The sequence below is a fragment of the Brachyhypopomus gauderio genome, chromosome 5, assembly GCF_052324685.1.
Source record: "Brachyhypopomus gauderio isolate BG-103 chromosome 5, BGAUD_0.2, whole genome shotgun sequence".
Classification (NCBI taxonomy): Eukaryota; Metazoa; Chordata; class Actinopteri; order Gymnotiformes; family Hypopomidae; genus Brachyhypopomus; species Brachyhypopomus gauderio.
In genome coordinates this window covers 13218322-13236092 of record NC_135215.1, presented here as the reverse complement: position 1 = coordinate 13236092, position 17771 = coordinate 13218322, and the positions used below count along the sequence as shown (strand labels likewise).

Genomic DNA, 17771 nt, shown 5'->3' with positions numbered 1-17771 from the left:
GCTAAAATATTCTCCAACATTCACCCGGCTACCTGGAGACCACAAGGACACAGAGCCAGCCAATCAGCTTGCCTGGGAATCATACCCCTCGTCTCTGATTGGTCATTTGCCTGTTCAGAGCTCATTATTATACTAATGTGGAGGCCGTTTCGCCTGGCCACGATGGAGCCAATTATCTGCCAACACTTTGCGGTCTTTACTACAGTCATGCTGATAATAAGGCAGAACAGAGGGGGGAGAATGCAGGAGAGAATAAATTACTTGAAACCAGGGTAAGAGGAAAGAACTGAAGATTCACACCAAAGGATTATGTTACACTCCCCCCTTCTCTCTCTCACATTTAACTGAGGTCTAGGCTATAATAGGAACAGCAACTCAAATGTGGTGAATGTATGGAAGCGAAGAATAACAAATGTACCAGTCTGACCCAACGAGCATAATTTTAATAACTTTCTATGAAGCTCACCCTGTGCAAAGGTCAGGGAGAAAAAGTGGGTGAGAGCAGCACCCAAGAAAAGAAACAAGCAAAAACAATAATAAAAACTAAATAAAAATAATAAAAACTCCTACCATACCTCTAACCCCCTAACAAAACAAACAAAAAAATCTCCTAACTGACTTTACTTACAGAATAAATAAAACAAAAATTACATAAATGGTGCCCGCCCCTTTCCTAGTTAAGCTTAATATAAAACTGACAATGGTGCACAAACGAATACACACAAACTGCCACTTTTCATAGACAATTTTTTTTTTACCATTTCATGTGCAAAACACTCAAGTTCCAAAATTTGACATTCAAGTGGCCTACAGTGTTGTAATCCAGCAACACTCTGCAAGCAGCTGTGTGTGCACACACACCATGGCAGAAGGTCCACTGCTGCGGTTGCCTTGAACAAAGGAACTCACTCAGACTTCTCTGGTCTGTTGTCTCCTCTTCAGTCGCGACCCTAATCATTTCATCATGCCCAGATCTCCATCTCTTTTCTCCTCCCGCCCTTGTTCTTGAGATCTGTTTTTGATTGCTCTTCCCTGACGTGTCTGTCCTGCTCTGTGTTCTCACTTTCGGGCTTCAGTATCTACCCTGATGCACAAAAACTGTCATCATGGTGATCCTGAGTGAAGACTGTGAATAGTCAGCAAAACTGACAGCTAGTTTTGCCCCTCACAAAGCAGTTAACGGATCCCAAAGATAAATGAAGACTTAAACATACTGTTCTGGAAATGATCAGAAAGCTTCAAACATCTGGAAGACAGCTGACAGAAGGTACCAATACCAACCTTTGTGTATGTTGAGGAGGAGACAGACAAGGTATCCGAGGAAAACAATTCAGGAAATACAGATTTCAGAGACATCTTGCTGACACAATGTCACTTGAAACTACGCCTGGGACTGCACAAGAGGCAGATTAGACCAAAGCTAGCTGTTTTGTCTGCAAATGCCATCCACAATGGAGAATGGTATAAGATAAGGCAGTGGGGTAAGATGAACCATCACCCGTCATAATCATGTGACTACATTTAGTTAGCATTCTCCAATAAGATCCCTGTGGCTGAATGGTATCTCACGGTAGTTTAAAGAGTTAGATCAGAGATGTGATGAATTGACAGTGAATACTGAATTAGCAAGAGTGTAGCTGTGGGTTACTGAACAAGCAATGTTCCTAAAATGGTGGCCGTGGAGCACGAGACGGTGCCTGGGGGTTCAGCTGCTGGTTTCTGTTACCCCCTCAGGTTCACGTGATGTGAATAATTTGGTGTTTAAATTGGTGTTGCATCCCAACACTGAATAACTGACATTATATTATGCATTTTAGTAGTATCTGAACACCCGACATGTAAAGATGAAACCACAGTGAATGTGAAAAACAAATCGGGGATTTAATTATTACCGCTCCCATAAATGCACATTCAGGCAAGGGGAGCTTATAGCTGATGGTACGGATGGTGAGATTAGAGTGATTGAACTTGTGATGCTGTGACCTTAATGTAACAGAAACATCAAAACCTTAAGACTTTTACTTACTTACTTTTATTTGTCCATTTGATTTAAAGTATGTTTTTATTTGTAGTGTCCCAACACAATATGGTTGATTTCCTTTACATACATCTGAATAATGCTCTGGGAGGTCTACTCTAGCCTAGAACCACACAGCCTTGTGTCTGTTCCAGCAAAATATGTTTAGCACATGTTGCTGTGGCTACAACAATCACAGCATGAAGATGAGTCTAACCGATCTTAGTGGAATGATCCACATGGCAACACAGGATTCCAACATTCCTTAACACTTCCAAACCTTCACTCCTCTCCAAGTGAAGCAATGATGGTGACAGAAGCAACAGATTGTACCTGTCTGTCACAAACAGCCCTAGAGAGGGAGACACACAGATGGGAGTTCTGCTGTGCTGACAGGGCTCAGAGAGATGGGAGAGGGGAGGAGAGAGGGGAGGAGAGAGGGGTTGAACTCCACCGTGCAGCTGTTGTCCTATCTTCACCTAATGTTCAAAACAACTGCCACTGGAGCCAGTGTGCCTGGGTGTTGAGGCACTTGGTTGTAGTGTGAAAGCTGTGTAACATTTATTATGCAGAACCTCTGGGATTATGAGGGCCTAAAATTAAATCAAATCAAGAGACTCAAGATTTTCATTGCACATTTGGCCCTCACAAATACAGCATCACGTCATCTTTCACACACAAAACACATAACCCAAAACCAGATGCTACTGAAAAAAATTTTAATGGCAAAGATTATGGATCAACAGAGTTGGAAGCAATCATTTATCTAATAATTCAATATTCACATTGAATTAACACAAATGTACTTCTTATTACAATATTCTTACAATAAAACGATCAACAATAAAAAATTTAAACTGGAAAACTGTCCTTAAAATGGGGAGGGGAACAAAGTAAAGACAAAATCAAAAGCCTTTTGTATTTTTCTTATCCAGTGATGTAATTTTCCCCAAAGCACATACATCAATCTTATGCTTATTGAACAACTTAGAAAAGGACTGTTCAGTTTTTAGTGAAGATTCCTCAAGGTCTTCACACAGACTGCAGCAGATATCAGCAGTTCAAACTGGCCACCAGCTTCCAAAATGCTCTGAAAATCTGGCCAGCCAAATGAATACATCTAGCCCGGAAAAAATCAAGGCCTCCTAAATCTCAGAGGCTTTAATTTCCAAGAATAAACCATAACCAAAGTCCAAAGCTCTTGACAACAGGGCTGAATCAGTAATTTGATCAGAGCTGAACATCTAGATGGGGGAAGAGATGAAACTAGCATGACCTATTTCTAAGGTTTCCTAATGGATGTTTCTGAACTTTCTGAAAATATATGATCTCTCAACACTCTCACTGGACAGCTCTTTATGCACAAGAGGTGTGCTCATGGCAATGGCACATAAGGGAAACCAAACCTCTTTAACAAGCTAGAACATGCAGATACACAGACCGTCCGTAGGTCAATTGACGGCAAAGTGCTCTTCACACAAGCTCAACCGTTCAGGCAGTGTGGAAAGACCACACCAGATCTTCCTCAGACGCCTCCATACAGTACTGTTGTAAAAGGCCACAGACGAGAAGCACAGAGATGTGCGCTTTGATTCATTCAGTGCAGCCACTCAGAACGTCAGCCCAAAACCGTCTGCCTTTCTGAAACGTATTCATGTGTTGAAGTGACGAGGGGAAGAGAGACCTTCCCCTGGAGCAGAAACAGCGGGCCTGAAACATCAAACATCATCTGAGCAGAAGGTGTGAACAGAGTGCTGGGCCCGTCTGGCCCGAGCAGCTGAGAGATGCAGAGAGCGGCCACAGGACCAGTCTCTGGACCGGCCACAGGACCAGTATCTGGATACTGCGGCTATGTTACGTGCTGACAGCCGGATCGGGACACAGCCTTAACTTTCTGTGCACATACAGAAGAGAAACTGTTCATGTTGTACAAGTAATGGTGTAACACCCTCATAAAACTTAGCAGATGCATCTGCTCCAGTAGTATTCAAGTGCACAAGAAAGCCGAAAGAGAACAGCGCCTGCCCCATTAGTGTGTGCGCACACGCGCGTGCACGCACACACACACACACATACATACATACAAACAATTGTGATTGCGAAGGACATTGTGAAAACATGTTCAAACACGTGCATACAGCATTGCTGTGGTGATAATGAGAAATTACATGTTATCATAGGATTTGAAAAATCCACTTAGAAAACAGAAAACACAAATGTTATAACTCGTCTCAGGATGAGGTACCAGACCTTCATTCTCCAAAAGCACACACAGAGACCCAGCTGAAGAGAAACCGATCAGTCAGAGAACGCCAGTCAGAGAACGCCAACACACCCAAGGCACATTCCTATTGGACCGTGACTTGATCCTGTGACGCTGTTTTTTTAATCAGTCAGTTGGCACTAAAGCTAACCATTTTCCAACATTTTGCATAAAAACTGTTCTGCACAGTAGGTACAGCTTATTCTAAAAGCCAAGAAAACCTCAAACCCTAAGTGTACATGACGAAGACGGGGAAGAAAAACAACAAAAGGTCAAGTGCATGATTGCAGCAGGCACATCAAGAATGTTTACGTACACTTACAGCAATCTTTGGGTTGTTCCCTTTTTACTTTCAGACATAATGAGTGAGAAGTTGAAAGGGTGCTGAAACTCAGTGGTGGGGTGGGTGGGGCCTATAGTGCTCATCTGTGAAAGGGGCCAATGGTATGCCCAGAAAACTTTCTCCAGGGGCCAATGGTATGCCCTGAAGACGTTCTCTAGGGGTCAGAGAGCCCAGCCCTCATTTGTAGACCCCAAGCACTGTATGCTTAAACTCCTGGCACCTTCAGCAGGAACGGATAACGTCCTAACTTGAACGTGAAAGGGCACTGTCCAAGAGATCCTCCAGTGAACCCGTGTCTTCCACTGGCTCCGCCTTCCTGCTTTCGGTGTCCAATCGTTTCTTTTTGGAGGCGGCACTGGATGGGGTGTCTTCTTGCAGCAGTTCTTTGGCAAGAATGTTCGTCACTGCATGGCCTGCTCCTCTCCGATTGGCTAAGAGAGCGAGAGAAAAAGAGGAGGCACATACAGAGGTGAGAGAGTAACCTGTACACAGCACTGACAATAATGCAGCTAAACTTCAGTAACCTGTACACAGCACTGACAATAATGGAGCTAAACTTCAGTAACCTGTACACAGCACTGACAATAATGGAGCTAAACTTCAGTAACCTGTACACAGCACTGACAATAATGGAGCTAAACTTCAGTAACCTGTACACAGCACTGACAATAATGCAGCTAAACTTCAGTAACCTGTACACAGCACTGACAATAATGGAGCTAAACTTCAGTAACCTGTACACAGCACTGACAATAATGCAGCTAAACTTCAGTAACCTGTACACAGCACTGACAATAATGGAGCTAAACTTCAGTAACCTGTACACAGCACTGACAATAATGGAGCTAAACTTCAGTAACCTGTACACAGCACTGACAATAATGGAGCTAAACTTCAGTAACCTGTACACAGCACTGACAATAATGGAGCTAAACTTCAGTAACCTGTACACAGCACTGACAATAATGGAGCTAAACTTCAGTAACCTGTACACAGCACTGACAATAATGGAGCTAAACTTCAGTAACCTGTACACAGCACTGACAATAATGGAGCTAAACTTCAGTAACCTGTACACAGCACTGACAATAATGGAGCTAAACTTCAGTAACCTGTACACAGCACTGACAATAATGGAGCTAAACTTCAGTAACCTGTACACAGCACTGACAATAATGGAGCTAAACTTCAGTAACCTGTACACAGCACTGACAATAATGGAGCTAAACTTCAGTAACCTGTACACAGCACTGACAATAATGGAGCTAAACTTCAGTAACCTGTACACAGCACTGACAATAATGGAGCTAAACTTCAGTAACCTGTACACAGCACTGACAATAATGGAGCTAAACTTCAGTAACCTGTACACAGCACTGACAATAATGGAGCTAAACTTCAGTAACCTGTACACAGCACTGACAATAATGGAGCTAAACTTCAGTAACCTGTACACAGCACTGACAATAATGGAGCTAAACTTCAGTAACCTGTACACAGCACTGACAATAATGGAGCTAAACTTCAGTAACCTGTACACAGCACTGACAATAATGGAGCTAAACTTCAGTAACCTGTACACAGCACTGACAATAATGGAGCTAAACTTCAGTAACCTGTACACAGCACTGACAATAATGGAGCTAAACTTCAGTAACCTGTACACAGCACTGACAATAATGGAGCTAAACTTCAGTAACCTGTACACAGCACTGACAATAATGGAGCTAAACTTCAGTAACCTGTACACAGCACTGACAATAATGGAGCTAAACTTCAGTAACCTGTACACAGCACTGACAATAATGGAGCTAAACTTCAGTAACCTGTACACAGCACTGACAATAATGGAGCTAAACTTCAGTAACCTGTACACAGCACTGACAATAATGGAGCTAAACTTCAGTAACCTGTACACAGCACTGACAATAATGGAGCTAAACTTCAGTAACCTGTACACAGCACTGACAATAATGGAGCTAAACTTCAGTAACCTGTACACAGCACTGACAATAATGGAGCTAAACTTCAGTAACCTGTACACAGCACTGACAATAATGGAGCTAAACTTCAGTAACCTGTACACAGCACTGACAATAATGGAGCTAAACTTCAGTAACCTGTACACAGCACTGACAATAATGGAGCTAAACTTCAGTAACCTGTACACAGCACTGACAATAATGGAGCTAAACTTCAGTAACCTGTACACAGCACTGACAATAATGGAGCTAAACTTCAGTAACCTGTACACAGCACTGACAATAATGGAGCTAAACTTCAGTAACCTGTACACAGCACTGACAATAATGGAGCTAAACTTCAGTAACCTGTACACAGCACTGACAATAATGGAGCTAAACTTCAGTAACCTGTACACAGCACTGACAATAATGGAGCTAAACTTCAGTAACCTGTACACAGCACTGACAATAATGGAGCTAAACTTCAGTAACCTGTACACAGCACTGACAATAATGGAGCTAAACTTCAGTAACCTGTACACAGCACTGACAATAATGGAGCTAAACTTCAGTAACCTGTACACAGCACTGACAATAATGGAGCTAAACTTCAGTAACCTGTACACAGCACTGACAATAATGGAGCTAAACTTCAGTAACCTGTACACAGCACTGACAATAATGGAGCTAAACTTCAGTAACCTGTACACAGCACTGACAATAATGGAGCTAAACTTCAGTAACCTGTACACAGCACTGACAATAATGCAGCTAAACTTCAGTAACCTGTACACAGCACTGACAATAATGCAGCTAAACTTCAGTAACCTGTACACAGCACTGACAATAATGGAGCTAAACTTCAGTAACCTGTACACAGCACTGACAATAATGCAGCTAAACTTCAGTAACCTGTACACAGCACTGACAATAATGCAGCTAAACTTCAGTAACCTGTACACAGCACTGACAATAATGCAGCTAAACTTCAGTAACCTGTACACAGCACTGACAATAATGCAGCTAAACTTCAGTAACCTGTACACAGCACTGACAATAATGCAGCTAAACTTCAGGACCCTTTACTGCAGGCTGCTATGTTTTGAAGTATTTGTTTGGCATAAACATTTGGTTCATGGGAGACATTTTAGGATAACCTAAATGGGCAAGATGAGGGACATTTTACTCTCTTTAGTGAGTTAGTGTAAGCACGGGTGTAATTTTGCTCTCTTTAGTGAGTTAGTGTAAGCACAGGGGTCATTTTGCTCTTCTTAGACATACAAATTTGTACAAAAATACAATGAGCGTAATACATTTGTTGAAGCAGTTCATTTTAAAATGGTGAGCCCCGTTTGCCTGTAGGCGACACATCTGATGTGTGTAGACATTTACTACTGCATCATACGAAGTCTAATGTTCTGTTTTCATACATGCAAAGCAAGCAAGCAAAACAAACCCATGCAAAGGGAGACATTGAGGAAGTTCAAGGGCCGGTTGGCTTCTCCTCAAGAGCACACCCAAACTGCCACCGATATCACAAAGCCACATGGTGCACTCAACAAATAACACCTGTAACTAACACTCCAGGACTCAAAGCCATACAGCATGAGCACACACACACACACACACAGGCGTGCACACACACGTGTGGCCGAGCAGGTGTCCAACGTAAACTGGGATAAGGAGAGCAAGGAGTGTTTGAACATGGCCTTAACCGTAGAACTCTGTTAACAAAATCGCCTACATCCCATACCGGGATGTTTCAAGACACTATTCCTGCGTGGCCTGTATCCATGGCAATGGCCCACATCCACGGTGGCTTCCTGTATGGGCGTTAATGAGAGATAAGTGGGAGGTGTGGGGTTTAATTAGCACCCTAATTTCATCTTTCCTGCTTGTACTTTTTTTCCGCTCTAGAAGCACTACAGTGCATTTCTATTCCTCTAAATTCTTAATTTAATCTATTTTCTATTTTCATTTTATATTTTTATATCATATTGTAATTAAACCTTTATCTCTAATTTTCAATACATTTAATAAATTGGTTGTCACATTTTTGTAAAAACCTCTCCGAGGTAATGGATCTGGGGATGTAAGCTTTCTTCTTCCAGGTCCATGTGAAGCCCTTTGACTTGCTGCTGTACCTTTGCCTTTCTGGATAACCAATCACGCTCTCAACCAATCACGCTCTAAACCAATCACGCTCTCAACCAATCACGCTCTCAACCAATCACGCTCTCAACCAATCACGCTCTCAACCAATCACGCTCTCAACCAATCACGCTCTCAACCAATCACGCTCTCAACCAATCACGCTCTCAACCAATCACGCTCTCAACCAATCACACTGTTCTGCTCCTGGACTCGCAACTACCGAATTCGCACTGCCTTTTTAAAAAGCACCAAGAAACCAGAGGTGGAGTGAGGATCTGTACACTTTGACAGAAGAGAAAGCCCCAGTGTCACTGCTAGTGTCCACCAGACTCAGGGGTGGTGTGAGTGCAGGCTGCAGTGTGAAAGAAGGTTCAAAGATTCTCTTTAGATACACTATAAAACTCTCATCTGAATTTTTTAACTTTTAAATGTACTTTGATAATCTATAAACATACATTTTATATCTTTTTAAAAATCACAATTTGCTGAATTGCTCAGACCATCATGCACATTATTATATTATTAAAAAAGATAAAATTTTAAAAGAAGCCACACAGAAAAGAAAAAAGGCCTCCCTGTCTGATAACTGGGAGTTACATAAGAGCATAAATATGAGACAAGGACATCAGCAATGCGTTGCAGCAATGTCAGGATGACGTGAGCTAAACAGCGCCCCCAAGAGGCAGCAAAAAAAAACACCAGCCTGCACCCCTCCCTTCATTCTCCCCCTCTCGCTCCTGTACTGTGAGTAAGCAGGCTGAGCTGCTGCTGTCTGAGCTGGAGAGAGGGGGTGGGGGGAGGGTGTGTGGCGGGGCAGTTGGGTAAGAGGGGCGTGTGGCGGGGCAGTTGGGTAAGAGGGGCGTGTGGCGGGGCAGTTGGGTAAGAGGGGCGTGTGGCGGGGCAGTTGGGTAAGAGGGGCGTGTGGCGGGGCAGTTGGGTAAGAGGGGCGTGTGGCGGGGCAGTTGGGTAAGAGGGGCGTGTGGCGGGGCAGTTGGGTAAGAGGGGCGTGTGGCGGGGCAGTTGGGTAAGAGGGGCGTGTGGCGGGGCAGTTGGGTAAGAGGGGCGTGTGGCGGGGCAGTTGGGTAAGAGGGGCGTGTGGCGGGGCAGTTGGGTATGAGGGGCGTGTGGCGGGGCAGTTGGGTATGAGGGGCGTGTGGCGGGGCAGTTGGGTATGAGGGGCGTGTGGCGGGGCAGTTGGGTATGAGGGGCGTGTGGCGGGGCAGTTGGGTATGAGGGGCGTGTGGCGGGGCAGTTGGGTATGAGGGGCGTGTGGCGGGGCAGTTGGGTATGAGGGGCGTGTGGCGGGGCAGTTGGGTATGAGGGTGTGTGGCGGGGCAGTTGGGTAAGAGGGGCGTGTGGCGGGGCAGTTGGGTAAGAGGGGCGTGTGGCGGGGCAGTTGGGTAAGAGGGGCGTGTGGAGCCCTGAGGTTTTCACTGCATTCTTTAGCTGCGCGTATGTATTTATAGCGTCGCCTCATTGGAGTGATGTGTGCTGGCCCACCATTGTGGAGGCAGTCTGTCTTGACTTTTGACAGGGTGTGTGCGGGTGGGGGTGGTGTGTGTGTGTGTGTGTGTGTGTCTATAAGAGAGAGCAAGAAAGTGAATGCTTTGTGAAGTGTCCATCGAGGTCTTATTCATTCAAAGGGTTTGGTGGTGGAGCATCTCAATCACCCACAGTGTGAGTGAGTGAGAATCTTTTGTGATGCGGGGTGTGTGTGTGTGTGTGTGTGTGTGTGTGTGTGTGTGTGTGTGTGTGTGTGTGTCTGGTCATTGGTACTAGGAGTGTGTCAGGGTCTTTGCAAGGCAGGTCATGACCTGGCAGATGTGTGTATGTATTAACGATCAGAATAAGTGCAGAGCACACGTGGCCCCCCACACAGGCGGGAGGAGGTCCGGGGTCAGACCTCTCACAAGTCTTAAGTGTCGCAGAAGGACGGAACAGACGCCAGTCTACCGACCACGCAGAAGCAGCTGACCACAGACACAGGCAGAAAACTGATAGCCACACAACACAGGCTCCTCCCTGTCTTTTTAGGGACAGCCACTTTTATGTGTTATATATATATATATATCTCAAAAGTATATATAAGTGTCAAATCAAATTCATTCTGCATACTTGCTGACTATTCACATACTGTTAATGAGAATAAGACGTTGGACATCAGTGATAGTGGTGTGTGTGTGTGTGTGTGTGTGTGTGTGTGTGTGTTCGCACTCAGGCGTTCTTGCCCACAAGTCAGCACCTCAGCAGCTGCTCGATATATTTGAGCTTCCCTTTTGATTGGTTGATGAGTCATTATACTGGGTCAGAAGGGAGGGGTTAAAGGTCATGGGCTGCTGCCTCCAGTCTGCATGCCTGCAGTCTGTTCACCCACGATGTACAGCGCCCACAACAGTGAGTGTTTGGGTGTGTGTCTCTCATTGTGGGTGTAGCAGGCATGAGAGAAACTGTGGCCAATTGTGAAAATCATGATGCAGGGTGGGGTTCACTGGGGTGCTTGTTATGCTACACATCTTGGTCTAAGTGGTTAGGGTGTGTGTGTAAAATATGGAATATGGAGTGTGTTTTAGGTAACATATCGTCAAATGAGTCAGAGAAGCTGGGTGCTCCAGAGAGGAGAATGTTCAGCTCACCACCTTCCTCACAGAGGCTAAAAATACGAGGTTAAGTATGACTCACTGTTACACACACACACACTAAAGTAAATTACTTTAAAAAAGGGTAAGGAGAGAGAAAGAAAAAGAGAGAAAGAGAGAGATGGGGGGAGAGGAGGGGGAAGAGACAGACAGTGAAATGTAGCAGGGCCTCATATGAATGAGCCTTCCTGAAAACATCTTTCACAATACAGTGCAGCTCCAGTGTAATGCCCACTGACGACGGCAGTCTCAGCTCCTGTGGGCTAATCGCACCCACACGTTCACCTCCGACACCACCGCGTGGAGTTAGGCCCGACACGGAAATGACCTACCCCTGCACCCTGTCCTCATTTCCTCATCCCTTGCTCTCCTTCCTTCTCCACTCTCTCTCCCTCTCTCTCTCTCCCTCCTTATACCTCTCTCCCTCTCTCTATCTCTCTCTATCTCTCCCTCTCCTTATACCTCCCTCCCTTCTCCACTCTCTCTCCCTCTCCCTCCTTTTACCTCCCTCCCTTCTCCACTCCCTCTCTCTCTCTCTCCCTCCTTATACCTCCCTCCCTTCTCCACTCTCTCTCCCTCGCTCTCCTTTTACCTCCCTCCCTTCTCCACTCTCTCTCCCTCTCTCCCTCCCTCCTTATACCTCCCTCCCTTCTCCACTCTCTCTCTCTCCCCCTCCCTCCTTATACCTCCCTCCCTTCTCCTCTCTCTCTCCCTCCCTCCTTATACCTCCCTCCCTTCTCCACTCTCTCTCTCTCCCTCCTTATACCTCCCTCCCTTCTCCACTCTCTCTCCCTCGCTCTCCTTTTACCTCCCTCCCTTCTCCACTCTCTCTCCCTCTCTCCCTCCCTCCTTATACCTCCCTCCCTTCTCCACTCTCTCTCCCTCTCCCTCCTTTTACCTCCCTCCCTTCTCCACTCTCTCTCCCTCTCTCTCTCTCTCTCTCTCTCTCCCTCCTTATACCTCCCTCCCTTCTCCACTCTCTCTCTCTCTCTCCCTCCTTATACCTCCCTCCCTTCTCCACTCTCTCTCCCTCCTTATACCTCCCTCCCTTCTCCACTCTCTCTCCCTCCTTTTACCTCCCTCCCTTCTCCACTCTCTCTCCCTCTCTCTCTCTCTCTCTCTCTCCCTCCTTATACCTCCCTCCCTTCTCCACTCTCTCTCTCCCTCCTTTTACCTCCCTCCCTTCTCCACTCTCTCTCCCTCTCTCTCTCTCTCCCTCCTTATACCTCCCTCCCTTCTCCACTCTCTCTCCCTCCCTCCTTATACCTCCCTCCCTTCTCCACTCTCTCTCCCTCTCTCCTTATACCTCCCTCCCTTCTCCACTCTCTCTCCCTCTCTCTCCCTCTCTCCTTATACCTCCCTCCCTTCTCCACTCTCTCTCCACTCTCTCTCCCTCTCCCTCCTTATACCTCCCTCCCTTCTCCACTCTCTCTCCCTCCCTCCTTATACCTCCCTCCCTTCTCCACTCTCTCTCCCTCTCTCCTTATACCTCCCTCCCTTCTCCACTCTCTCTCCCTCTCTCTCCCTCTCTCCTTATACCTCCCTCCCTTCTCCACTCTCTCTCCACTCTCTCTCCCTCTCCCTCCTTATACCTCCCTCCCTTCTCCACTCTCTCTCTCTCTCCCTCCTTATACCTCCCTCCCTTCTCCACTCTCTCTCCCTCTCTCTCTCTCCCTCCTTATACCTCCCTCCCTTCTCCACTCTCTCTCCCTCTCTCTCCCTCTCTCCTTATACCTCCCTCCCTTCTCCACTCTCTCTCTCTCTCCTTGAAATGCCTGCATGTGTGTGTGAGGATCCCTGTAAAGCAGCTGCCCCGCACAGAGAGGCACAAGGGAGGGAAGGAATTTGAGAAGAACGCAAAAGAGCGGGAACCGGAAGCTAGAAGAGTGTGTGCTGCACATCTGGATTCATTCACCCAGGGATCCCTTCACACACACACACACACACACACACACACACACACACACACACACACACACACACACACACACACACACACACACACACACACACACACACACACACACACACACTTAATTCTAAAAGAATTCCTGAATCAGTGCAAGTTACATTAGTCAGTTTGTACGTGTGTGCAAGTTAACACTCATTTGGACTCCCAATTGTCTCAATTGTCAAGTTATTCATATGCTGACTAAATACACAAAGTGCATAAAGAAAACTGATGGTAGTGAATGCCCAAGAGACCAGGCCTACAGCCTGGAGCTGGTGCCACAGGAGATCCGCTCCTAGCCGCCCAGCTGTGGTGCCGTCGGGCTCATTAGCAGGACTCGGCAGACACTCGTCCAGAAGCCTTGATCTACCTGCTCTGTAGACAAGTAGCGGGCACCAGTGGAGCATGACAGTGATGCATCAGCCCGCCAGATGAAGGTTTAGAGGGGCTAACTGCCCCTGTGAGAGTGAGGGGGGGGTGAACAGGGCACACGGGCCCAACGCCCCATGTGCTGCTGGGCTTTTGAAGTGCTCCAACACGTCCTGCAGCCTGTACGGCCCCCGGCAGGGGTGAAAATGAGCCTCATCCTGCTATAATCCTCAGTCACATAGACACGCTTACACCGTGTTTCACACAGACAGCACGGACAACCTGGGAAGGTTGTGATGTAGTGCGCACGAACGCACGTTCATTCCTGTGTGCACACGTGTGTTTATGATATGAAAGTACACACATTAAACAGATCAAAAATGAGAAGCTTCTGCAGACATTATTTACTGTTAAACCATATTACTGTGCGAGAACAATATGATCTTAGCCTGGTTACTGGGACGGGGTGTGTACAGGTTCAGAGGTGTGTGTGTGTTAGTGTGTGTGGACGTTTTACCTGCTTGCCGCGGTCCCCTCTTCCTCCTAAAAGCAGCTCCAGACTGCAGTGCCTCCAACAGGTCATCCATGATACCGGTCTCATCACCATCTGAGAGAGAGAGAGAGAGAGAGAGAGAGAGAGAGAGAGAGAGAGAGAGAGAGAGAGAGAGAGAGAGAGAGAGAGAGAGAGAGAGAGAGAGAGAGAGAGAGAGAGAGAGAAAGCAAACTCTTCATGTTGTGTATGTACACACACAAAAAAAAGTTTCTTTAGCCATAAAAAGCAACACACTCCTCTAGTACAAAATGGATCGAGCCCTGAAAATCTACTTTTGGCTGTGGTGTATTAAGAGCTGAAACCTCCTGCTTGGAGAGTGAATGGAGGTGAAGCAGCTGTTCTCTAGATCAGAGTGTGATGGATGTTATGACACAGAGGAAGACACCAGTCTTACTGACACGTCATTCATTAATCCAGTCAGGCACTGACCCATTCACAAGCACACACACATGCACATGTATGCAAGACCGAGCTCTGTGTGTGGTGTGTGTGTGTGTGTGTGTGTGTGTGTGTGTGTGTGTGTGTGTGTGTGTGTGTGTGTGTGTGTGTGTGTGTGTGTGTGTGTGTGTGAGAGAGAGAGAGACGGGAGGAAATGGCTGTGTTGTGGCAGTGGTAGTGAGATGGTTTTGATTACATTCTCTTTGAACAGAAAGGGGTAATAGGTTTAGTGTCCCTCACCCCCCCCACTAACACACACATAATAAGCCATACTCACAATAGAGCAGGACAGCCTCAAACTGCCCCCAACTGCCCCACTGGCACATCACAGCCTGCTATGCTCCCCCCAACAGTATGAAGCATATATTCTCTCTCACACACACGCGCGCACATACACACACACACGCAAAAATCCCTTGTAAGGCTGATGCCAGATGGCTCCAAGTTTGAGCTGTCAGACCATGTAAAAGGGGATCCATTCACACACACAAAGGCACACACACACACACACACACACACACACACACACACACACACACACACACACACACACACTTCTCGAAGTCCACACATGCCACCTAGAGGCTTCTCATACAAACTGCATCGTTTACATTGCTCAGACGTTTAGAGTGGAGCGGTTAACAGCTCACAGCTAGCTCCGCGCACGCACACACACACACACACACACACACACACACACACACACACACACACACACACACACACACACACACACACACACACACACCATTAGTATTCTATGTGAAATTGCATGACAGCACTACAAACACACACAGGAGCCTCTAAAAATACACGAAGCGCATCACACAGGCAATGTTACCGAGCTTAAAGCAGGAGTGTGTCTCCTCTGTAAAAACACCGCCTGTGTTCAGGATGAGTTAGAGCTCTACTGCAGTTAATTATTCATGAATACTTCATAAAACTGTTATTGTTGTTAATAACTATTATAATAACTATTATTATTAATGTTGTTGTTGTGGTGAAATTCACAAGTCCTGATGTAGGCAGATAATCCTCATTGTTTGTCTCTCTGGTAGTCTGTATACACACATGGGGCTTCTTAGCACAGACCAGAGTTTAGAGCCACCGAGCTGCTTGTGGAACAACACAGCATGCTAATCACCATTAGGCTCCTGGGACTGGGGGGGCATGACTCAAACGCCAGCTCTGCTTCAGATCTGTTAGAATCTAGCACCCCCAGTGGTCATGAGGTGAACATATCCACAAAGAAAAATGCTGCTGTTTGTGTAACTCTAGCGGCCCCTATGGAGGTTACAGGACTTCTCGGTGCCAACAGTGATGGGCAGCAGTGCTCTACTCTGGTACTCCACTAGCACATTCATATGAGATATACACCACACAGCACTGAGCTATTGTGATAAACAAGTCCCAACTGGACAACAAGTGTGTGTGTGTGAGAGAACATGAGGTCAAAGCACTTCAATCCTATCAGGACATCTGTCTCCTCTTTGCATAAGACCCTTTTGTCCATCCCCCATCTACATGCACACACACAGTTACCAGCACTCTTCCCCTTTCTTCACACAACACTGACCCCTAATGGTCAGGGGGTGAAGTGCCTCGAAGACTGACTACCAATGATTGATTCGGGGGTTTCTCAGTGTGTGTGTGTGCGCATCAGCGAAGCAGACGCTGAATCACAGATGAGAAACAGATGTTGCGTGTGCACCAGCACATCCTCACTGCCTCGTGTCTCCCGTGTGTAGGAATGCCACCGTCTCCTCCCCGTCCCCCGTAAACCTGCTGATTTAGGGCCCGTCGGGGGCAGCGGGGCCCCCTGGAGAACAGTGACGGTAGCACACGTCTGACAGGAGCTCTGGACTGTGGAGGAACCATCTCACGCTACACTTCCACTTCCTCTCATTCCACGGGTCACAGGAGGACCCTAAAACGTGGTGCCTGCTCCCAGAAATAACGAGGCAAGGTCATGACCCTCGATGGGGATGTCAGGCAGAAGCAGGCGGACACGCACTATGGCTTTTGTGCGGACTCTATTCTTATGTGGTATGTGAGTTTATGCAAAAGATCTCACATTGACAAAGAAAGAAGTATAAACTGTTTACCTGAACTATGCTTAGCTGGCATGTTTTTCTAGACTCATATATGCAAATCTGACACCTGTATGTAAATCTTGCCTCCTGCAGTTGGAAGCAACTATGAACAAAGTAATGTTGGGTGTATGTGGTGGACGTGGGGGTGTGTGTTCCCACGCCTGAGCACAGCAGCAGTTATGGAAAAGGGATTAGGAGCAAAAAACATTCTCTCATACAGGCACACACACAATCAGACACACACACACACACTCATGCATTCCTAGACACACGCACAGGCACGCACAGACATATGCACAAACACAAATACACACACACACAGCAAGAGTAATGAAATGGCTGTGGAATTAGGGACTCCTTAGAGACTTGCTGCAGCCAAAAGTGAAGAGAGAACTAAAACTAGGTCAGCAGTTTTGAATACACATGTGTGTGTTTGTGTGTGTATGTATGTATGTGTGTGTATGTATGTGTATGTATGTACGTGTGTGTGCGTGCGTGCAGGTGAAAACCATTTGATTTTTCATCTATTAAAAGGTGTGCGAACACAAAACATATTTGAATGCAAAATATTTTTCATTTAGCAGATGTGTGTGTGTGTGTGTTCGTGTACTGTTAGCTTAGTAGAGAGTAAGCAGCCTGTAAGAGCTGTGGAAACAAGGGCACTAGCAGCTCAGACAGGAGTGAGTGTGTGTGTGTGTGTGTGTGTGTGTGTGTGTGTGTGTCTGATGGAGGTTTTCTCCTGTTTTCACTCCCACCATCCTTACTTCCATGAGCCAGAAGGACATTCCAGAGCAGAAACAGACCCTTATACACCACTTGATCCATGCGTTACTCCATCTTCTTCCCCACACACACACACACACACACACACACACACACACACACACACACACACACACACACACACACACACACACACACACACGACTCTCCTACTGAGATTTCATGGACTATGACTGCCTCCAGTGGTGAATGGTGAGAACTACACCA

General features: G+C 46.4%; 1 protein-coding gene across 2 annotated transcripts in view; it reads right to left on the bottom strand.

The window, feature by feature from the left end:
* Positions 1 to 2719: 2719 nt before the first annotated feature.
* Positions 2720 to 17771, bottom strand: part of LOC143514525 (protein diaphanous homolog 1-like) — a 39182-nt gene continuing 24130 nt past the window's right edge. For both annotated transcript variants that reach the window (XM_077005820.1, XM_077005819.1), the window contains exons 10-11: positions 14215 to 14304; positions 2720 to 5054 (exon numbers count right to left, since the gene is read on the bottom strand). In XM_077005820.1, coding sequence (XP_076861935.1) covers positions 4867 to 5054; positions 14215 to 14304 — 278 coding nt within the window. In that variant the 3' untranslated portion in view covers positions 2720 to 4866. The remainder of the gene's footprint in view (positions 5055 to 14214; positions 14305 to 17771) is intronic.